The sequence below is a fragment of the Perca fluviatilis genome, chromosome 21 (genome assembly GCF_010015445.1).
Source record: "Perca fluviatilis chromosome 21, GENO_Pfluv_1.0, whole genome shotgun sequence".
Classification (NCBI taxonomy): Eukaryota; Metazoa; Chordata; class Actinopteri; order Perciformes; family Percidae; genus Perca; species Perca fluviatilis.
In genome coordinates, this window is record NC_053132.1 from 20209128 (window position 1) to 20232941 (window position 23814).

The 23814-nt window shown below is 38.9% G+C and overlaps 2 protein-coding genes across 2 annotated transcripts; both read left to right on the top strand.

Moving 5' to 3' along the window:
* Positions 1–977: 977 nt before the first annotated feature.
* lcmt1 (leucine carboxyl methyltransferase 1) lies at positions 978–10257 on the top strand. The gene is made up of 11 exons (XM_039789285.1): positions 978–1384; positions 1832–1923; positions 3091–3212; positions 3460–3536; positions 4591–4652; positions 4777–4879; positions 6757–6877; positions 7090–7191; positions 7382–7473; positions 8634–8731; positions 9500–10257. Exons 1-11 carry the CDS (start codon positions 1299–1301, stop codon positions 9520–9522), a joined length of 978 nt encoding a protein of 325 aa, XP_039645219.1. The 5' UTR covers positions 978–1298; the 3' UTR covers positions 9523–10257.
* A 674-nt stretch (positions 10258–10931) lies between these two features.
* On the top strand, positions 10932–21830 carry aqp8a.1 (aquaporin 8a, tandem duplicate 1). Its single transcript, XM_039787216.1, has 5 exons — positions 10932–11291; positions 11689–11815; positions 12492–12697; positions 19595–19729; positions 20540–21830. Exons 1-5 carry the CDS (start codon positions 11026–11028, stop codon positions 20580–20582), a joined length of 777 nt encoding a protein of 258 aa, XP_039643150.1. The 5' UTR covers positions 10932–11025; the 3' UTR covers positions 20583–21830.
* Positions 21831–23814: the final 1984 nt, after the last annotated feature.

Sequence of the window (23814 nt, forward strand, 5' to 3'; positions counted from 1 at the left end):
GACAATACAAGGATTATGTACTCCGTTTACTTTGTTGAGAATTGCTCTCTAAACAAGGGTTAATACAGCACCTTAGTTCTTGTTTGTACAGCATTTTGGTCAGCTTAAACTGTGTTTAAATGTGTTCTAGAAATAAACTTTACTTACTTTAAAAGAAACCCGGTTTTAGAGAGCAATTCTCAACAAAGTAAACGGAGAGTACATAATCCTTGTGTTGTCCTTCAGGTCACTGGGACCCGAAGGACCACACAAGGGTTAAATTCCATATTTCACATGGCATTTGATGAATGTCCTGTCACTGTTCTGCACCTTTTTAATGTGTGATAAAAGGATGATAAAAGTGAAAACACAAAGGGGGGGGGGGGCCCTTTGTGTTTTCACTTTTATCATCCTTGCTGTCTTTGCTCTCTTCAGAATAAAACAAATGGAGGTGGTCAGCTGATTCTGGTGCATCGTTTACTAGTTAAATTGATTTCTGACAGCAAAATCTCTTAAACTCCATTTTCTGAATTCTGAATTTGGTGAAGATACCTACTAACAGAGACAAGAAGAGGGGTAAATAATCATTATAAATAATGGCTTAAATGTAAAGGCCATTCAGAAACCAAAGTGACCCTAAGCAAGTAAGGTAAGGTAAAGGTAGCCTAAAGGTACTTTATTGTCACATACACATAGCACGTCTCTATAAGACAGACTCCACAAACCATCTGTCTTTGCTTTGGCAGGTTTAATGACAATATTTGTCAACGTCAGGTCAACTGTTGCAGCTAAAACCTACCAAAGGATGATGCTTAGTGCAAAACAGTAATGAGCACCTCAGACAAAGGTGGAGGTGCAATTGGCTTATAATATAATATGACACATATTTTACTTTAAAAAAAAAAACAATGCTGGGATTGTGTGGTAGGTTTATTTTATTCGTTTGCAAAATGAGCACTTTTGCTGTGATACTTTTAATCTGAAAAATACTAACCGGAAGTGTTTATCATATGGGCGGAAGTGTTCTTACATTTGTTGCTAGGAGTTGTTATTAGGAATAATATTACTCCCTCGTTAAATTCTGCGTATTTCCACCCAACTCGTAGTTTGTTTACTATACACAAGTAGTTGAGCAACCCGACTACGCACATAGTTTTATTCTTCTTCTTCTTCCCCGTTTCGTTAAATAACCCGCACCTGTCAACATGGAGCTAGCCAGTTAGCTTGTTGTAGCTAGCCAGTGTAAAGCAGGTGGACGAGGTTAGGCAGCGCTTACAGTTTTAATGTTAACTATATAACGATAGAAAAAAGGATCATTAATGGCGACTCGGCAACCCTTCACAGACTCGGATACTGCCGATGAAGCAGTGAGGGCGACCTGTGACGATGCAACCATATGCAAAAGGTAACAGCAGGATACGCAGCAGCAAAGTTTAACCTTACAAGTCCTTTGGATTTTAATTGCATCGTGTTAAGGTGACTTAAGTTGAAGAAGTGAAGTAGTAAATGCATATTTAAGGTAATGCTGCATGAAACGATTAACCTACTACTTCAACGTTATAGTGCATATAATCAAGTAACGTTTTCCAACATTAAATGAAAGATCTCAGTTGTAATTTGTGTAAGTTACTAGTATGACAACATACCACATAGACCATAGTATGGACAGCAAAACCAAAAATAGAGCAGAAAAGTAGACGGATATAATAGAGCTGGGTCTTAAATCCTTAGTGCAATCAGCAGAACTTTCAAGGGGGTAATTTGATTAAATGCTAATAATAAAAATGTTGTTTCATTAGAAGCTTAAAATATGTATGTCACCTCCTCATCAAATTTATAATTCATATACTAGGTTTGCTACCAGTAAAAGCTACTGGAAGGACCCCTATATCCAGTATTTTGTAAGATCTGTAGGGGAGCGGAAGGCACCTGAAATCAATAGAGGTAAGTGATACACTATTCTTTCACACACATTTTTATTTTATTCCTAAGTAACTCATTAACTTGGTAAATTGAGTCATGTCATCATGATGTCCTCATCATATTCACTTCAGAGTGGCACTACAAGTCACAGGATCAACAGTACATAAAATGAACATCTCGTCTGCAGCAAGTCCCTCATAAGCGCCATACTGTGAGGTTGAAAAAAAACGTGTGAAGGCAGTGCATAAAGTAGTGATGACAACGGTCTATTTGACCAGCTATAAACACCTCCCTTTACAATGTGGTTGGTGAGGAGTTGTCAGCTGTAATGTTTGTGATTTTATTAAAATCGATACAGCATGGTATCACCATATTTTCCATGTCAAGTACTGTATCGATACACAAGTATACATCAACTATCGATCTTTTATTATATAAATTGCACGTGAGAATTTAACTTTTTCGTACAAAAAAAATAAAATCTGCTTGACAATCTCATTTTGCAGGGGTGAAATAAGCAAATATTGTTTTAGATAAAATAGATGTTTTCCTTTGGGGACATCATTTGAATTTAGAAAAAGGTCATACATTGCAATATATCGCAGAATATTGCAATATGTTTAAATGACCAATCGCATAATATCGTATCCTTATTAGTTTAGTGATAATATCGTATCGTCGGGCCTCTGGCGATTCCCACTAGGGGTGTGAATCTTCACTGATCTCACTGATTCGAATCGATTCAATATCATGACTCCTCACGATGCGTCACCTCGTCAATATTATTATATATTGCTACACATGGTTTTCATTAACAAATTCAAGCAGTCAGATATATATGAAACTCCCCTTTGTATTGTACCTGCTCTTAAAAAAGACACTTCCTGAAAGTCTGAACACAGCAGACAGACAATAGGCAAAAACAAAGAGAGGCAGTGACCAGAAACGAGTGACATCAGTAGGCAACGATAGCTTATGGTCTGTCACTGCATCGATGCAGAATCGTCCAGGTCCGCATCACGATGCATCAATGCAATTCATTTCACACCCCTAATACTGATAGTATGTAAAATGCTACATTGCTGAGCCGCATTGCAAAATGGTCTGAAGAATGTCTATTTGTATGTGATGTAGCCCATGTGTGTGTTTTATTAGCTTATTTTACTGTCTCCTTATCTCCTCTGACAGGTTACTATGCCCGCGTTCGAGGAGTTAACCATCTTCTTGACGCGTTTATAAGGAAAGCAGAGTGCGACTGTCAAGTAATCAACCTGGGTGCTGGCCTGGACACCACGTTTTGGAGACTTAAGGTTTGCAGCATTGCAGCTCACTGCCAGGACTCTGCTGTAAATGTGACTCACCATTGGTCTGATGTGGCTTTTTGCAGCGCATACACTGGACTAGCCTCAAAGTAATTGTGTGTGTGTTTTTTTGTGTGTGTGTGTGTGTGTGTGTGTGTGTGTGTGTGTGTGTGTGTGTGTGTGTGTGTGTGTGTGTGTGTGTGTGTGTGTGTGTGTGTGTGTGTGTGTGTGTGTGTGTGTGTTTGTGTTTTTATAGGATGAAAACCTCATGCCACGGAAGTTCTTTGAAGTTGACTTTCCAACAGTTGTGGCCAGGAAAATACACTATATCAAGTAAGACAACCATGCTAACTATTATTATTATTACTTGTTTATTTTTTTTATCCCCCATATCGTGTGCCATACGTGAACCAGATCAGCCACAATCTACATAGCAGAAGATCTGGTTTTGATGGTTATATATTATGCAATACCTCACTGACGATGAGGAAAATCTCATTTGAATTTAATCTTTAGGTAGTTAGTAGTACTGTCATTATAAGGAAGCACATTAAGCAGCGCAAGTGGTTTTTTTCCTTCTTTTTTTGGTATTGCAATGTCGGGTCAAGATCAGTAGAGGGAGACAGAGCTACATTTACAGCTGCTGTACGAAAAAATTCAAGGAACAGTCGCAGTGTGTTTATAGTGCATGTTATCATCACATGTATGTAACGATGTCTATTATATATTATATGTGCTAATTCACATTAAGCTCAACATATCTTCATCAAAAACAAAACATATTTGATTTATTGTATGTCGAGGTGTAATGTACATATGTATTAGAGGTGTGAATCTTCACTGATCTCCCGATTCGATTACGATTATCATGTCTTCGATTCGATATCTCGATGCGTCAAATACATTTTTCTATTAAAGCCATGTAGGATATTTAATTCATAGCTTTTCAAACTTCAAAAACAAAACATTCTGCAGTGCTCTAATACTAAATAAATTGGTTACATAAAACTACAGCACTGAGCACATGGCACTTCCTGAATGTGCAAAACATAACCGAATATGTAAACAGAAATGTTGTTAGGCCTACATTAAATTGTAAACAGAAATAATCGATTATGAGCCTGCCGATTATCGATGCAGCATCGTCCATGTACACGATTCGATGCATCAATTATTTGATTCATTAGAACACCTCTAATATGTATAGACTATATATCCTAGTAACTGAGTGTGTGTACATATACATATATTATGCTTTTAGTAGCAGAGAACTATCAAGAGATGGTATAGCATGTAAAATGCCTGATCGTAGTGTAGCTAGCCAAGTTTATTGTTGCTGTTTGGGTTATGAATTTTAATGGTGTTTTTTTTTTTTTTCTTTAACTAGGACAAAACCACCCCTGTCCAAACCCCTCATTGAAACCCACTCAACAGACTCCTTACTGCTAGGTAATGAACAAAAGTTCCAATCATTAATATCTATGTGGTTTAGGTCAGGGACTCTTTCTGTGGGTCTGTTTAGTATCTTTTCCAACTTCCTCACAATGTGTGTTTTTGTTTTGTGTTCGCTCAGATGCCCACAGCCTTGACTCAGACCGTTACTGTATCATTGGAGCGGACCTCAGAGACATCTCTAATTTGGATGAAAAACTGAAGAAGTTCCAGCTTAATCCAGAGTATGTGAAGATATATTTTTGTCATCTTAGTTTTTATCTCAATTTCATGCTTCATACTAGTCGTGCTAGGCAAATAATTTCAGTTTTTGGAAGAAAGCGTATACTAACCTGAGGTTATTATATCTTATTTTGTTGAATTAGTCTGTCTATCAGTTGTCAGTTTTCCCAGCAAGTCTTTAGAAATCCAAGAATTGAAGCTTATCTTTCTGTTTTCTCACAGTGAGTGACTCTAGATAACAGAGTCACTAGAGTGAGCGTCTGTATGGCTGTAATGCAGATACTGTATAATTTCTGACGTCTGTAGCCCGATTTGAAAAGATACCCCACCGAAAATGTATGATATGAGTATCAAACCTCCTGGTGACTTGAAATGTGGCTAAGATATTGCTAAATATGCGACTTCAAGGAGAGTGGTAGCATGACATGTAAGCAGTGTATTCAAGCACATTTTGATAAATTTCTGTGTAGGTTTTGATCATTTGTTCCATTGTGAAAGTATTGGAATCCACTAGGACTGTGTATTGGCAAGAATCTAGCAATACGATACGTGTCACGATACATGGGTCAAGGTACAATATATTGCAATATATTTCGATACTGTGCGTAAGGCGATAATATTGGGATTTTTTTTTAAAGTATTATTTTAGAAAAACTAATATAAAAAAAAAAGACATGATGTTCATAAAAGTCAAAGAAGTTTACTTTAGGTAAACAATTCAGTACACAGAAAATCAAACTGCCAGTTTGGGATTGTGGTTCACAGGTTCTTAGTGAGCAAATGTTTATATGCTAAAGTAGGCCAAAGTTCAGCCATAGCTACATTGTTAGCTTCTAGCAAAAAGTCAGGCACTGTTAGGCACTGTTAGGCAAGGACAATAGTGGTGCATCTCAGCATAGCCATCTAATGGTAGGGGGGTTTAAACACAACATAAACGTGGACCACTGTCTTACATCAATATTTTTGAACGTAAACGTAAACTTAAAAAAAAAAAAAAATTGATATTGCGTTTTGGAAAATCTATACATTATTGCAAAATAAAATATTGCGATACTCAAGTGTATTGATTTTTTTCTTCCACCCCTAGAATCCACCCTAACTGACATGGATTGAGTTATTTGTGAAGGAGCAAACGACAAACATCCTAAAGCCACAGGGCTGAGTGTTTGGATTCCTAAATGTTTTTAGGTGGCAGTGGTCCAATCCACATGGCTATTTTAAAGTAGTTGGATGGCACAGATATCCCTTTTTTGTATGATGGGATGTTTTCTATGGCCCCAGCTCGTAACTCACACATTATTACCTTTATTTATCCAGGGAAGTTTGACTAAGAGTGAGGCTCTCTTTTTTTCATTGAGCTGCCAGATATGAATGTGTAAATGCAGTTGTTTTTTTTATTAGTCCTGATTGTTTAAGAGCAAGAGACTCGTTTGTGTTCTGCCTGCCCACACTAAAGGTTGGAGTGAAAATGCAATATTCCTCTGTGGATATGATAGATTTTGCATAGATGATAAGGAGACAGTTGTTTTTAGTCTCTATGTTAGTAATTAGCAAGACCTCTCAAAAACATTACAAATTTCAATGGAATTTGGTGCAGAGGGGAACTGCTTTAAAGTCTCTCCTGAGCCATTTATGTTTTCAACACTGCAAGATTTATGAACAATTTCACTATTTTCGACTGTGCTTAGCTGAATAAAGAAATGTGCATTATGTTCAACATTGACGTGTCTGGATCCAGATAACGGAATAAAAGATTATAAAAATGAAAACAAATAATTAAAATATCAGATTTAGAGGCTTGTTTGGCCTTGGCAGAGTTACTCTGAGTGCTTTCTGATTATGTTGTTGTGGTTAAGTGTACTACTGTTCTCATTCCCAGATTACCTACGCTGCTCCTGTCTGAGTGTGTGCTGGTCTACATGACGCCCTCCCAGTCCTCCAATGTAGTTCACTGGGCTGCAGAAACCTTCCACACCGCCATGTTCATCAACTACGAACAGGTAAACAAGACCGATGACTTCATCCCGTACAGCAAAAGAACACAGTTGTTGCCTTCTGTTATTCATGTGACACCTTATGCAAGTATCTTGGGTTTTATATTTATATAAAGGTATTCAAATGGACAGAAGTAGAACGGGCGCATTTGAGCTGAGATTTAATAATGTAACCTAACGTATGGCTTTCATCCACTCAACATGATCTTTGTGTCCAGTTGAACATGAGCGATCGATTTGGCCAGGTGATGATCGAGAACCTGCAGCGTCGGCAGTGCATCCTGGCAGGAGTGGAGGCCTGCCAGTCTCTGGAATCTCAGGTAACCCACCCCCCACCTACTCAAATGCAATATTTTACAACCAAATCAACAATGAAGTCTTAGTTTTCCAGAGGTTTTTGATGAGTTGAGCGGCTCTGTGAGGCCAGTAACTGTCATATCCAAAATGTAAGAATGATTTGAGGGTCTGATGTTCGAGAAATCAGTAAAGTGTTTTAATGTGTGTTTGCAGAAGGAGCGGTTTCTTAAGACAGGCTGGGAGCATGCTGATGCTCTGGACATGATGACGGTCTACAGTATGCTCCCCCAGGAAGATGTGGGAAGGTAATGCAGGCCAAAATACTGCTTAGTACTCCATTTAATCCAGTTTTACAGAAGCGGCAGTATTTGTCGGATATACACTTTGCACATCTACACATTATCGTCTTATCCATTGTGATTTATTCTTCTCACCACAGCTGTCAAATCGTATCACCATATGTGATTAAGAGTCATCAGATGTATCTCAGCTTTGGCTTGGAGAAACGTTTTTAACATAAAAGCTGCGTCATAATCTGGGGGGTGTGGAGTTTAAAGGAAGTGGGCATATATCAGGCGGAGGGTCCAACCAAAGATGTTACAGAGTTGCATTATGGGAAGTGTAGCATCTGGATTTTTGGAACTTGAACCATAGGAACTAAAAATCAGAATATCTCAGCCTCTGTTGCATCAATTGTGGCTACTGGTATTCTTTTTTAATCTGTCTCTCGCTAGTTCACCAAATTTGTGAGAGTCCTGTACTGTAATATAAACTAAATTGCTAGAATACCCCTTTACTCTGATTTAGGAATGTTTTAATAATGGAGTTGTATACCGTATCTCAGACTTAAAGGGGTCGTATTTTGCTCATTCAATGTTCACACTTTTGAGTTTCTACTCGAACATGCTTACATGCTTTACTATTAAAAAAAACCACATTATGTTTCTTATAATGTCTGTCTGAAACACCTTTTTTTTTTTTGCGCCTGTGTCTTGAAGCCCCCATCCCGAAACAGCCCAGTCTGCCCTGATTGGTCAGCGTTTCCAGGTCTTCCACATTTGCGCTCTCTGAGTCTTTTCACAGTCATTGCAGCTGGGGAATGACTGTAACGACACTGTAGCAGCAACGCTTTCTACCTACATATAGTAAAGTTGTGACATCGCAATTGTACGGAAGTCCTGACTACACGTTTAAAGGCAACAGTACGGGCTGTGTGCATTTCTCTGTGGATTAAGTGTTTTGATACTTTAACAGCATTTCAACAACCAGTAGAATTGAAACACTAAAACATCCCATTCGGTGAAACAAACAAAATACGTGATATTTTCACACTGGTAATTTCGAATCTTGACTGTTGGTGCCTCAGTTGCAAACCCTGCAGAATGATTATGTCATCTGTATATAGCCTGACATGAAAGATCACAATCCTGAACAGATGATGAAATATTTATTTTATTTCTTGCAGAATTGAGCGTCTGGAGTTCCTGGATGAGAAGGAGCTGTTGCAACAACTGCTTCAACACTACACCATCTGCTGGGCCACCAAGGACAAAATCAATCTGGGTAATGCACAGTTATGTTACACTTCCATTTAAATGAATTGGGTATGTTAGCTGTAGTAGGAAAGAAAAAAACTATGAGTCAGTTTCAGGGTCATCTGCGCCATACAGTATGTTGGTTTATTGGCTTTGCGTTACTTATATGTAGGGCTGGGTGTGATAAATCCATTTTCTGATTCAAATCGATCTTCATTTGAATGATGCGATATCGATAAATAAAATCCAGAGATCTATCTTTGAAGCGGCTCCGTAAAAAAATCTAGAGTGAAGATATTGGTATCATGAAACTAGATGATTTAAGGAATCCATGTCATGCTAAATAACGCACCAAAGTTAGGCTACGTTTTGGCGAGGGAAAAACTTGTATGGCCATTTTCACAGATGTATGGCTTTAGGTATACTGTCTCTGCATCACACCTTGCCCTAAAGAAAGCCCTTGTAAATTTTTTTCTGTCTGTAACTTTTTTGGGGGTCGATTCTTATTATTAATATTTTTTTAATAATGCACCAGGTTAGAGGGTTCCTTGTATAATTTACAGCATTAGTTTTATAAGAATATATTTTATATAAGCACAATTTGTATTGTAACTAAAATATTCCTAATCAAATTGATATTGTATCAAATCGGGGCCTTGTGAATTGCAATCGATTCAGGAAATCAGTGGCGATAAATGTGGAATGTCTTAAATGTTTCATATTTCCACCCATCCTCCCAGTTGGAATGTCTGATGTGTGGTCATTTACAAGAACGGGTCATGTTCTGTTTCCTCAGGTCTGTCACAGTTGGCCTTTTGAGTGTGAAACTGCCCCACTGTTGGACATGCGTTTACCTGTATGTACACCACAATCAACAACCGGAGAAGAGGTGCGAAAGGAGACATTGGGGGGGAAAAGGAAGCCTGTATTCTCCATCAAGCCCTTCTTGGGGAGCTGTTCCGCTATGAAAACTTGCAGCATCAGCAGAATGTCATTTGATAAGCGTCCTTTGTGACCCTGTACATCTGGAAGATAAGAGATGATTAGATTAAGAACTGTGAAGAGGTGTGTCTTTACACTGGCACTGAGTTACCAACTGTAAAATGGCTGAAGTGTGTTTTATTAATTTGCTTACAGACATATTTTGTCTGTGACTACGCAATCACTTAAACAAAAGTATCATTTCAAAATCTGCTCGCTTGTGTTGGATATTAATGAATGTATGACGTTTTCAGATGTCATATATTTGTCCTTTTCTGGGTTTTATTTGCCATTTTGTTTTTATTTATTAATCAATTGCACTTCCAGACTCATTTTCTTACAAAACATACATACATACATGCATGCGATAGAACTAGTGTCAAACTGCAAGAAATGCATTACATTGCAACTACTTGTTGCAACTACTGGTTTATTAACATTTGCCCATAAAATGTTTTCTATTCTTGAGCCAAGTTTCAAACAGCACAGAGGACATGACACATTAGTTTGTGATGGAATATATTTGATCATAGTGGTTTAAGTGTAGTTGAATAAAAATGTACTTTTGTGTAAGATTGTGTTGCTGTGTTTATTTATGAACTCTCTCTCATGGACTTTTAATCTAACTATCAGATGGGTTATCTGCAGTGTGAAGGACACGCTGATATCACTATGTACGCTGAATGAAGGCTTTTGTGTGTTAAGTTAAATGCTATGAACTGGATTGTGTTGTAAGGCCCTACATTTATATAGAAATCTATCTTTATATTTAGTTATTCTCAGAATTTAAAGCAGCTTTAATTCATACTATATACTATACTAATGGATCCAATTGTGGTGTTTTTTTTTGTTATGTTTTTAAATTATACCTTCTGCAGCTTTAAGTAAAATATTTGAATACCTCTTTCACCACTGCTACTACCTTCACCATATCAACTTAAAAGTGATAACGTATCAAGTGTTGTGTTAATAGCTTGTTTCCGCTTCCGAAAAGTGGCTAAAAAATCAGTAATTGCAGGTCTAACATGAAAAAACAAGTTTTACACTCTTCAGATGTATTACAATGATTTAAAAGATAGAAAACAAAAATATGTGTTGCTGTTCTGCTAAAACTAACTAACAGTACTATAATTTTATGAGGTTGTCCGGATTGCCTTGGAGTATAAACAATTGCAGGAAGGTGGGGCATCAGAGAAAAAAAAATGGGGATGTGCGTATGTCCTTTATGGATCATCCTAACAACTCATATAGATAAGTGTACACTCATCAGACCACCCAGTGCGGGCTGTGGTCCACCAGAGAAACAAGGCGCACAGGGTAGAACATTTTTTTTTCTTCATTATGGCGGGGACAAAAGCCAAGACAGAGGTCTTCACAATAGCTGAGATGGGAGAGCCGTCAGCAGAGAGAGGAGACACCAACCAGAAGAGATGCATCTTTGAGCTGTATGTGCAGCCCTGCCTGGCTGAGCTGTTCGGGACCACCATGTTTGTGTTTGTGGGGTGTGCGTCTGTTATTGGGAATGTGGGAGACGCTGGCGTCATCCAGCCCGCTGTGGCACACGGACTGGCTCTGGGAGTGCTGATTATGGTCCTCGGGCAAATCAGGTAAACAATGTCAAATGCTTGATATTGTATGTGTTTGAACTGACTGATCATTTCTTGTATTTACAATATCAGAAAGGTTTTAATTTCCTCCCAAAAGCACGTGTGGAGACAAAGATAACATACATTGACTAATTTAAAGTATAATTCTTATTTTAAAGTGACTTTTCCTGGACATGTTAATGTGTTTACTGAGATTTAGATAGCATTCAACCATATCAAAGTAGGCAAGACTAAGCTTCAAATAGTTTCTCTTTTTTGTCAGTCACCGACTTCTTCTATTTGATACAACAGAATCATTTGCAAATTCATTTCACCCCATGTTCTATGGATAGGTGTCCTCGTTATCAGTTTATAACACCATTTAGAGACAGAGTAAAGTTCATTATGTTTATTGCAGTGGAGGCCACTTTAACCCTGCAGTGTCTCTGAGCGTCTACCTGTGTGGAGGGATGGGGCTTTCCCTTCTGCTGCCGTACGTCCTGGCTCAGATGTGTGGAGGCATGATCGGTGCTGGTTTGACCAAGGTGAGAAAAATCTAAATAAAAATATCAAAATATAAAAGTTAGTCATAATAAAACTCATTGTAAGCCAAAATGTTAACTTGCACTCATTTAGTCAAAAATATGAGATATGTTTAAATATTATTTTGACTTAGCATTCCGTAATTTTGATTTAGTAAGTTGCAATGTTGACTTATCGCTTCTTTTTTTATTTATTTGAAATAACAGGTAAAAATATACAAAATACAAATTTTGACTATCTCATGATTTTTAAGTTTCATAAGTATTTTAAGATTTTGACTTTATATCTTGTAATTTTAACTCAGTACTGTAAGTCAAATGTTTGATTTATCTGCAATTATGACTTAGTAAGGTAAACATTTTGACATATCTCATAATTCTGACTTATTATCTCATTATTGTGACTTTTTGTTGAAATTGTGTATCAATAAAACACAATTTATATCTTTTTTTTTTAAGATTATTTTTTGGGGGCATTTCTGGGACAGCTTAGACATGAAAGGGGGAAGACATGCAGGAAATTGCCGCAGGTTGGATATGAACCCTTGATGGTCTTGATTTCCTGGCATGCTTTGTTGGGTAGAAAAAAAAAAAAGGGTTTAAAATGAATGAAAACTATTGCCGTCAGTCAATTTTATCATGCACTGGATGATATATATTTAATTTGTTGTACTTTTAGGTAATCTACCCCACTGATGTGTATAATGCTTCCCTTGGAGGGGCCTTTAACGTCAACAATGATCTGGGTAAAACCACTGTGGCAGAGGTGATGATGACCCTCTTCCTTACCACTGTGGTGTGCATGGGGGCCGTCAACGGCCAAACCCGCTCACCGTCGGCTCCTTTCTGCATCGGCCTCACCGTGACAGCCAACATATTTTCTGGGTAAGAATCTCTGAAGAAAAGTCATCACTATTTATTCCATTCGTCCATGTCTATCAGTTTTTCAGATCATAGCCAGAGCAGAAGCCAGAACTTTTGAAATACTGAGGTCATGACAGCAAAAAGAACAAATAGATTTTCCATATTTAATTTGTTTATTTAGCAGTTCAATTAGATTGTCTGCAAGTTTCATTAAATGTAAAAAAAAACTGTTTCTATATAGTGCTTTTCTAGTCTTAACAACTACTCAGAGCACTTTAACATAGTACAGGAAATATTCACCATTCACACACTGTTGCCGAGGCTGCCATACAAGGTGCCACCTGCTCATCAGATAACACACGTTGACACTCCGTTGGCACAGCAGGGCCAGGGATGGAACCACCAACCTTCCAATTGGCAGGCAACCTCTCTACCACTTAGCCACAGCCACCATTCTTATTCCTCTGGACATTAGGGCTTTGACTTTTGCCCAAAAATCATATTCGAAGTTTGTTTGTTTATTAATATTAATATTCAAGTATATTTGAATATTTATTAATAATATTTTGACCATTAAATGCCTTCAGTAAGACCTATATTCTTTATCAAACTTAAGTTGTATATGTTCTGTCCACCAGAGGGCAGTGTATCAGTCAATGTCTATAGGCAGACAATGATGTTTTCAGAAGGAAAACACAATTATTAAAATTGTTAATATTATTAAAAGTCAGACCCTGGATTAAACACAAACAGTGTGCTTTCGACAGGAAGTTCGGAGCTTTCACCGTAGCCTACGTAAGTGGTCTGATGTTGCATCTGAATTGAAAAAGCAAACATATTTACAAAAAACAATGTCCATAACAGATTTGAATATTAAGGGCTGCCTAATATTTGTTCGAATATCATTAATCTTTTTAATATTCGAATTATATTCGAATGACGAAGTTCGGAGTCAAAGCCCTACTGGACATCAATAACTTTTATAACATTATCAATTTTCCTTATAGTACAGCGGACAAGCTCTCATATTATAAAAATTGTGCATTTTATGAGAAAAGGACGACATTTCTAACATAGTTAGTGCATACCATAAGGTGTTTTTATTTTTTTTATCCAAGATGGCCGCCAGTCCCCCAGGTCTAATGTTCAAAAGTGTTAGTAGTAAAACACTTAAGGTGTATTTTTCAACCAAATTGGGGGTGCCCATTCATTTGGTGATACTTTTGAGATCACCAGAATTTAAGGAAGTGCATTTATATCAAGGTCAAGGTCAAATTACGTTAAAAACTTCACTTCACATTCTTTTACTAGTACGTTTCTCTTTGCTTGCAAATTGGATTGGACCTATGCAATATAGTGAAACTTCACTTTCAGTTTAACACTATAGAGATAAAACAAAACAATTAAGGGAATAGACCAATGTGCTAGTCTATTTTAATACTATATTAACAGTAATGATGATAATGGTAATGAACAGAAGTACAGTGCATTGCATTTAAGTGCAGCTTTGGCACACTTGATCAATGACTTCGTCGGTCGTACATTAGCACCACAAATGGCTCTAGCAGTAACTTTTATCCTTCACTGACCTCACTTGGCATACTCATCGAAAGCATCATTCACTTCTGGGAAAGATTTCAAAGTTTCCCAGGCAGTCTTCTTTCCTCTGCCAACAAATGCAGATACAGTGTCACACTTGGTGAAAGCATGAAGAACTGGGAGAGTCAGACACTGTGTTGGACCAATGTGTTGGACCGCCACATCAGTATCAACAGTACATATGGTCACCTTTTTACAGCCCTTTTGCGCAGCATCTGCCACTTGCAGAAGAAGAGTGTCAGACTCCTCTTGCGAACATGGGGCATGGCAGGCCAAGTATGACTCAGCAAGAGAGCAGAGGACTTCCATCTGTTGCATACAGTTCTTTGCCCTCTGCTAGTGGAAGATGAACAGCTACGCATTTAAGGAAAGCAAACAATTCGGTTTTGTTCTGATTGCATCAAAGGAAGTTCTTCCAGTTCTTTGGCATCCCAGTCAAAGAACCCACCTGTCTCCTGATGCCATTTCCCCTTTTCTCTCTGGTTGAGGCTTTTAGGCTGGCAGGTAGGTATACAGTACATGCCAGACAAGATCGATGCGGCTAGTTTTCTCAAGTTGAGCAGAGATGTATGGTGCAAACACTCTTTCTCCATACTGCAAATCACCAAATGTTCTTGATTTTGTGACGTTATGATCCAACCGATTGTTTACTTGACGGTCTTGATTGGGGAGTAGGTATGGTCCTGCTTGGGTCAAAGGGCATAAAAGGCAGGTAAAACAACAAGGAAAACGGAAGAAGAAGGGAGTTCCGGTGTGAGGTGTAATAGTGTCCACCATTGGCAGAGCTCAAGCGTTTTGTAACCAATCTCTGGTAAAATCCTAGACAATAAGAGCAAACAGCTACAGGGTTGGTTTATACCGTCACAATGTTCCAGGATTTAGCATTTGAACCACAGCACACCATCGAGAATTGTTGCATCAGCAACAGGCACAGCCTGAGAGAAGATATGATTCCAGGCAGTGAAGTAAATCTGCTTTAAAACCAATCAGAATGTTTCCTCCAGCTGACAGAGCTGGCTGTGCTGCACGGTTTTCATGGGAGAAGAAATTGTTGATGTCTCCATCTCATGTTTGACAGGAGATGTACAGTCTCAAAAATAGAGCTGTGTCTTCTGTTTTGAATTAATCTTCACCAGTAACCTACTGAACAAGGGCAACTTGTTCTTTTGAATTGTTTGCGCGACAAGTGTTTTACACTGTTCTAGTCTTTCTGTTACAAACTTGGTGTACTTCTAGATTAGATTCAACTTTATTGTCATTGTGCAGAGTACAAGTACAAAGACAACAAAATGCAGTTTGCATCCAACCAGAAGTGCAAAAAAAGCAGAAAAGTGCAATGCGATATTCTCACCAAGGGTCTCGATCCTTCTCACAGTTTCAGCCACTTGGGTGTCCATGATGTCCCTTGTGTCAATGACTACTAGGTAGGTCTTGGCTGTGTTCTATAAATGGATTCCCCATCTCTTCAAGCACTGTCACAAGTGTCTTAACCTTCAGGAATAATGCTTGCACTCCAGGTTGCTGGTCATGGTGATGGTGTCCAGTGTCACTAGCACCATGCTGTTGCTTTATTGCCTGTTGCCCAAAATCTGTAGTCCTGCTACCATCCAGCATCTGAGTGCTCCTGGATTGCCAGTCAGTTCAATAGCCCTACCAGAACCATTCACCTTTGCATTGTTCTGCTGGTGGGACTGGTCGAGTGCCATGGCAGAGAACTTGTTGCTGGGTTTGTGCACCACAAAATTTCCAGACTTGAATTCTGCTAGGACATCTGGGTGTTTTTCAGCTAGAGTTATAGCCCACCTATCCCCAGTTTAGTCAGGGGAGGGCTCTGAGTTCGTTAAATCAGTTAACGTACAGTAGTTCCCAATAAAGAATACCTAAAGTAATATAGTGCTATTTCTCTTTTACCTATTTACACTTTTAAATGTATTGAGTTCCTTTAGCTACCTTAAATCATGTTACCTTAAGTTCAGGTTCACACTAAACTCAGTGGGCCCAAACTTCAAGCACAGACACAGACAAACACAAGCCAACAAACCCCGTTTGCAGGCCTGATGCGACGCTCAATAATAGAGAAGTCCACTGTCTTTTCCTCCACTTCACTCAGAAAAGAGCAATAAAATGATAAAAGTAGCACTAACTTATCTCATGAATCTTCAAGTTTCATCATTGAAAATGCTTGACTGGAGCCAATAGCGTTAGCTGGGTTAGCTACGGTGGCTAAGAGTACATTCACTTTGCTAATGAATGCTAACAACCTACAAATATTGGCTAATGAGCTAGCTAGCAACGTGTCTGAACAACCGATAAACTTCGAGTAGAAATAAATCCAGCTGGTTGCAGAAAATATGTAGACTGAATATCTGGGTGAAGACTGTTGAATTGATAGTCTAAGACAACTAGCCTTCATACTTTTTTGTAAAAACTTTTACATTCCTCATGTTCCTACTTTGTCAGTCAAACCATCACTCTTAACACCATTAACACACGTTCTCACACTTTTACTTCCTGTTTACCTGTGATTCCACCCACCTTCAAGGACAATTCCAGTCGAACCACGAACGCCGTGCTTGAGCTATGTTACTGGTTACTGGTTGCACGGCGTTCATCGTTTGACTGGTCATGACTGTTTTCCCAAGATGGCGCCTGCTTGTATACCCGAACGCTACTGTCTTTATAATCTATTTTTTTAATAAACTGTCTGTACACTTACAAAGTTCTCAATGCTTCGGTTTACATGTAGGGACCCTCATTATGCTACCGTTGAAGTGTGGTGTTATTTTGAGCCTTGTTAATGGTGTAGAAATATCGATTTTTTTTTCTTTACCCTCTGCCCCGACAACTAGCTTCATAAGCTAATCAGCGGTTTGCGCTATCTTGTTTCAAGCTAGAGACACATTCGATTAGCATGAAAACATATCCCAGCGGTCGACTCGGTACACATATGTTATTAACCCCTAGGTTCATTTTGCGCCGGAATTGTTCTTTAACCAATTGATGACCAGTATCATTCACGAATACCACTTCCTCTTACAACCATGAACTCTTCAAAATAAAACAAGATATTTAAAACTATACATCTGTGTCTTTTAAACTTATTTATTACACTGTACTTTTTAACCCTTTCATGAAATAACTTTTTTTTAACCATGTATAACACATAAGTGACATATTTTATCAAATACCTTTAGGTTAATATCATTTTTATGACAATGTCTGGTATTTATAACCTGGTTACAATGTCATGGATGTGTACCGGAAGTCATCTGGAGTAGTGCGTGTGATCTAGGGCAAAAATCCAGGGCTTTGCTGTTCCTGAACTTGCAATGTAAGCCTGTACCAGGGCGTTTGTCCAGCCACTGTCTTCCAGCCAGTCTCCCAGCAACTTCAACATGGCCATCTCAATGTGTAGACCACCGAAGATGATCACTAAGTGATCTCTCTGTAAGGTGCCTGGCTAAGTCCACTGGACTTCTTTAGCAATAGCATACAGTGGTTGCACAGCAGCAAGGACAGAAATCTGACCAGGGTTCACATGCTGAACTGCTGCCTTGACAATGTCCATGGAGTGTTGTATCATTGCCACTGAGGTAATAGTGCTTTGATTGCTACTGGTGGGATGGCAGCTTGTTGTGTGTCAGCGTGGTAGGCAGACCATGATATCTTGCTATCCATGGTAGACTTTTCAACAGCTGTCTTGACTTTGCTGAGCCATGCACTCACCTTCTGTGGCAGCTGCAGCAGCCAGGAGGTTGGCAGGACTCACAGGACCTTCTACAGCTGGTGCACTGAAGTCCTTCATCTAGAGGGCAGCTGGTGGCACAATTGTTTAGGCTGATGGCACACCATTTGTGTGTGATGGATGCAGCATAAGCGAGATTCCAGTGCCATGGAAGGAATCTTTGGCTGTTGCAGAACTTGGATTGTGGTCAATGTTGTCCACAGCATGAAGCAACTTTGGTGGGCACACTACATCTTCCACCCTGAAGTGCTGGCAGACACCATTGGCAATGTCTGATGTAATTTGTAACAGCCTGCCATGGGAAACACACACACATGCACAATCCCAGATTGAATTTAACCAGCCCTCTGTGTAACTGAATGGATCTTTAGAGTCAGATAGAGTGGGGGTGGAGTTTCTCTGCTGCTTTTAATGAACTCCTATCTATGCCAAGTGAGGTCAGTAAAGGATCGATGTTACTGCTAGAGCGATTTGTAGAGCTAATGTACGACCAAACCACTGAGACCACAAAAGGGAGCGATGCAAGGACACAGGTCTAGAACTCTGGAAAACATTGCTCCAACCCAGGCAGCACTTAAGCAGCACATCAAGTGCACTTGCTACCAGGCCAACTGTTGGAACCAGGCGATGGTCCATAGATGCCAAAGCCATCTGACTGGGGCTGGACAAAGGAAACAACTGGGTGGCAGCCACTTGGAACCACTCTCCCTGAAGCATCAAAATTGTGCCATGAATTGATTCGCTGTCGCTGTGAGAAAGTGTGGTTCCAAAATTGAACGTTTTTGAACATTAGACCTGGGGGACTGCCGGCCATCTTGGATTTGACCTTTTAACGGTCCTCAGAGGTAAAATCTGACTTCCCTCCACATCTGAAAATAAACCTTAGGCTATGTACTAACTATGTTATAAATTTCATTCTTTTTTTTCTCCTAAAATGCACAATTGTTATGGTTATCTCTACTATTAATTAGTATATGATATGTAATTCTCTCCAGGACACTTATGGACCCATAAAAATAGTGTTAATGTTTTATTACCTTGCATGAAAGCCTACATTTATGGTGGCATAATACTAAATCATCTAACTTTTGTTGGCCTATAAGTATCCAAATTTACATATACTAAGTCTGTAAATACTGGAATCAGCATAAAAAGAATACAGGTGGTAAACAGGCAGACGGCTAACCCCCGGATTACCGTTAAAAAGATACAGATCGCAATATTAGCTACAGCTCTGGCCACAACCCTCCTCCACACCTATCATACATATCAAATGCCAAGGTTAATGTATTACCTTCATAGGCCAAGGTCTCATTATCTCATTTATCCACATAAACTATCTAGGGAACATTTTTGATTGAATGAACATTCTAATTTGTATAATAACAAATCATGGGCAGAATTTGAGATTTTAAAGTGCATTTAAACAACAATCAAATCACTATTGCATTACTTCTATTTTGGGTGACTCTGTTGCTGAAAATCTAACTGCTACTTCCATACATACCGTTGAGCTGCACCACTGTGGTCCCCAGCTGTGTGACAGTGTTGGTATGTGCCTGCTGTTGTTTCAGAGGGATGGTGTCTGGGGCTTGTATGAACCCTGCCCGAGCCTTTGGTCCTGCAGTGGCTGCCAACCACTGGAACCATCACTGGGTCTACTGGGTGGGACCTGCTTCTGGTGCACTGCTTACTGTCATGTTCATCAGGTATGTATACCGTAGTTAAGAACACAGTGGTAGTTTTTCATTGTTACTAAAGGCTTTCCAGATTTTTGTGAATGTGATACAACCTTAAGTTGGTTAACTGTTGTTGAAACCTAAAGGTAGAGCCTTTGAACACTAGTGGCGCTATGGAGCAATGTTTTTACAAGTGGTTGACATTTTGTGGGGGGTATGGTTCCCATCCTGCTAATGGTGGAGCCAAAGAAAGCATATAAATGAAGAATACAGAGATGGCAATGGTGGTTTCTTTTTTAATTTATATGCCACATGCTGAAAGGTCAGCAGTGCAGGGGATAAACAGGAGAATAGACGATGGGCTAGATTAAACCTTTCCACTCCAATGCTTAATTGATTTGATTTTTGGTAAATTAGTAACCTCTCTCCTCCTTTTCCACTGGACTTCAGTCTAACCTCACACAGAACCAAGAAACTGTGCTCCTGTAGCTCCACCCAATGAGCTTTAGCTTTATTACAGTCTGTCCTCCCAACTACTTGCCTTTTAGTTCAGTCAAGATATTACTATTGAACCTATAGTGCGTAACATATTACTTAGAATTCCTCATGGGGGCGACAGAAACTACGCACTATAGCTTTTACTTCTTAACCACAGAGGGATTATGAGACAGTGAGCCCCTGGGCACAGCCACAGACAGAAAACTTCACGTCATTTTGTGTCTTTGTAGTGGTTTTGCCTGTGCCCGATAGGCCCGTTTTATTAGTCCATCCATGTTCTTAACATGATATTAAATCATACTTTTGTGAATGACCAATAATTGACGTATCACTCTTTTGCAGGTTGTTGTTTGGTGACCAGAAGACTCGAGTTGTGTTGAAGTGAATGTGTTATTTATAAAGGAGGAAGAGACAGGACGTCCCGGCTGACAATGATGACAGCGTTTCCATTTGGATTTACATTACTCAACAATTGGACTGTAATATTTAAATTGCTCAGCTAAATGGGTGCAAATATATTTGTCCTTGAACCAGTTACAACTTGTTGAAACCTATTCAATGACATGTTTGTATTACAAGATTCATAAAAGTGTTTGATGATAGGGATCTGATAGCTACTCCTACTTCTAACTTGGACTTTCCATGCTCGATGACTGCTGGAAAAAGTTTGAGTTTCATACAAATGATCACACTTTCTGTGGCTGTTTAGCTCACTTGGCAGAGGTGGTGCACATGTGCAGAAGTTTGTTTTTTGATGCAGAAGGTCCAGGGTTCAAATCCTACCTGTGATGGTTTTCCTGCATGTCTTCCCCTCTCTCTCCCCTTTCATATCTCTCGGCTTTCCTGTCCAGTAATGGCAAAAATGTCCAAGGATTTGAAAAAAAAAAAAAATATGATCACGTTTTCTGTTATCTATTAACAGTCTTTTTGTACTCAATGGAAAACCATGCTTTGATGAAAAACGGATTATACTTTAGTACCCTGACCTTGATAGCATTGTTAAAAGAAGGAACATGGCCAGGACACTTCACTATAACATTTTAGCTTGATTAGAATCATAAACTGGTGTCCTTAGATCAGATGAAACAAAGCAGTAAGGTAGAATGAATAGCTTTCTAAAAACAGAAACGGATTTCAAAACTATACATATGCATCCTAAAAAATGGATGATGATGGTTTTAATAATGATAAAGATGGAACCTCAGCACTGTACTTAGTGTGCAGGCACAGGAAAGTAGCAATCACACATAGAAACTGCATACAACATTTTTTATTTCATTAAAGTAGTATAATCAAATGCATGCAGTGATGGCAAAAAAGAGATTGAATAATATACCTACAAAAACAACATGTAAAGGTTATGCAATACAAAAATTATTTATGAATATGAATAAAAAGGCACATAGTTAAAAACAGATGGACAAAGACAAACATACATACAACATAAAAAAAGGTGTTAGGCCACTACCGGTCTGCAGAGGGATGAATTCTTACACGGGATATTATCTCATCTGGTGTCACTGGTGGAAGTATTCAGATACTTTACTTAAGTAACTGTAGAAGACCACAATGCAAAGATAATACATACCTGCATTCAAAAGTGTACTCAAGTAAAAGCAAGGAAGTGGTATTATCAGCCAAAATGTAATTAAAAAATAAAAGTACTTGTTACAAAAAATGACTCGTTTGATGGTGTTGTATGATACATATTGCATTATAGGGTTACTGATGTATTAATGTGTAAGTAGCCTTTTACTGTTGTACTTGATTGAGGTGGAGCTAAGGTTGACTACTTATTTTCAAAGTAGCTAGCTGCATTAGAATTATGAAAAACTTGTAAGTTTTTTTTTTTAAAAGTAGTCAAAATATTACAAATATCTTTATTGCACTGGCAGATGTTTTCACTTTTCTTTATAGAAAATAAAACAAGACTACAAGGACTCAATTAAAGACTAACATGACTTGACACAAAGAGTAAAGTAGCATCAAATAGAAATACTCCAACTACAAGTACCTCAAAAACCTCAAAAAGTTTATTCTTACCTTTCCACCACTGCTTGGTGTTTTGATGGTGGTGAACAGGTTGATATCTGGTGAGTGCCTGCCATACCATATGATCATTTTCATACACATCAAACTATTCAGTAACCCCTCATGCTCTGTCTGCATTCTTTCTTTCTCATAGTTTACACAGTTTTGTCCTGCAGATTGTAAATTACATTTGTTGTTTACTTTGTTACTACGTTTCTTAATTTATTTTATTTAACCTTTATTTAACCAATGACCGATTGAGAACAAATTCTCATTTGCAACGATGACCTGGCCTAGCCTGGCCCCGCCCTACGTACTTCCGCTCAATTTTCATTTTCCTTCAGTACAACGTCTGGGTTTGCGGTATATTCTTGGGTTTTCTCCGGCCAAATCTTTGGCAGTCCAATCAGCGAACAGAGGGAGTGGCTGAGAACGATGACGTTGAGGTCGTGCGCTTGTTTGAATTTTATGGTGCGTTCTTTTTGTCCACCGAAGTCGATCTACGAGTCGTTTTCCGGAGTTACGAACCGGAAGTTGCAAAAAGAACACCCCCGAGGTCGTATATACGACTCGTCAAGTCGTCTGAACTCAGAGGACCCCGAGTTCACTTTCAAAGATGGCTACGTTGTGCATCACACGTCGTAAACATTGTGTTTTTCTACAATTTTAAGCACTTTTGTCGTACATGAAGAAGTCGTACACATAGCACTGTATACTGCTACCTATAGGCATGTCGCTACAGTCTTATTAGGAGTTAAATACCGCCTAATTAGTTATTTTGCAGCTTGTGCAGCTGAAATTGGCTAGAGACGCTCGGTTGCTATATGACAACAATGGCTTTAAGCCGAGTCTTGAGCAGAAAGCAGAGCAGTAGCCTAACGTTAACGTTAATCAAAACGTAATTTTCATGTATCAAACTGTGAAATATATTTGTGTAATATGTCAATAACTGGGTGAATAGAATCCTAAATGTTACTAAAAATGTTACAAAAATCCATCTTTTCTCCGACTCGTAGTATTGTGTGACAAAAAGAACGCAACAACCCGCGGTTATTTGTTTTTCGACATGGATGTGACGTCACACTCGAGCTACTAGTCGCGATTACAAGACAAAAAGAACGCACCATAAGTTCCATAATGTCGGCGGAGAAAGATGCGAGCGAAGCCGTTCGGTTTGTTGTGGCAACGTGATGAATACCCAGAAGTTAAAGCCCGAGCAAGAACAATCTTTGCTGAGTTTTGTTGGTGGGTTTGATTTTCCAGCTTGCTCCGTTAGTGGTGAAGGAGTTAGCTCAAGTTAGCTAAGGCGAACGCTAGCGATGCTAAGCCGACGTCACGACCAAACGTTAGCAATTGGTTATGGCAGATCCAGAGTGGCTCTGGGCAGATCCAGTAGTTTTAAATTTCAACAGAGTACCCGCCTTCAAGGAAGTTAACACTTGTCAATGGAGAGTGGCCAGACTCTGTACAAATGAAATGCACAAGAGTCTGGTAGGACCAGGCTAGACTTGGCCAAGACAAGATATAAAATGTGCGAGACAACATAGAGTTACACATGAAATACACAAAATATAAACAATCAAAAA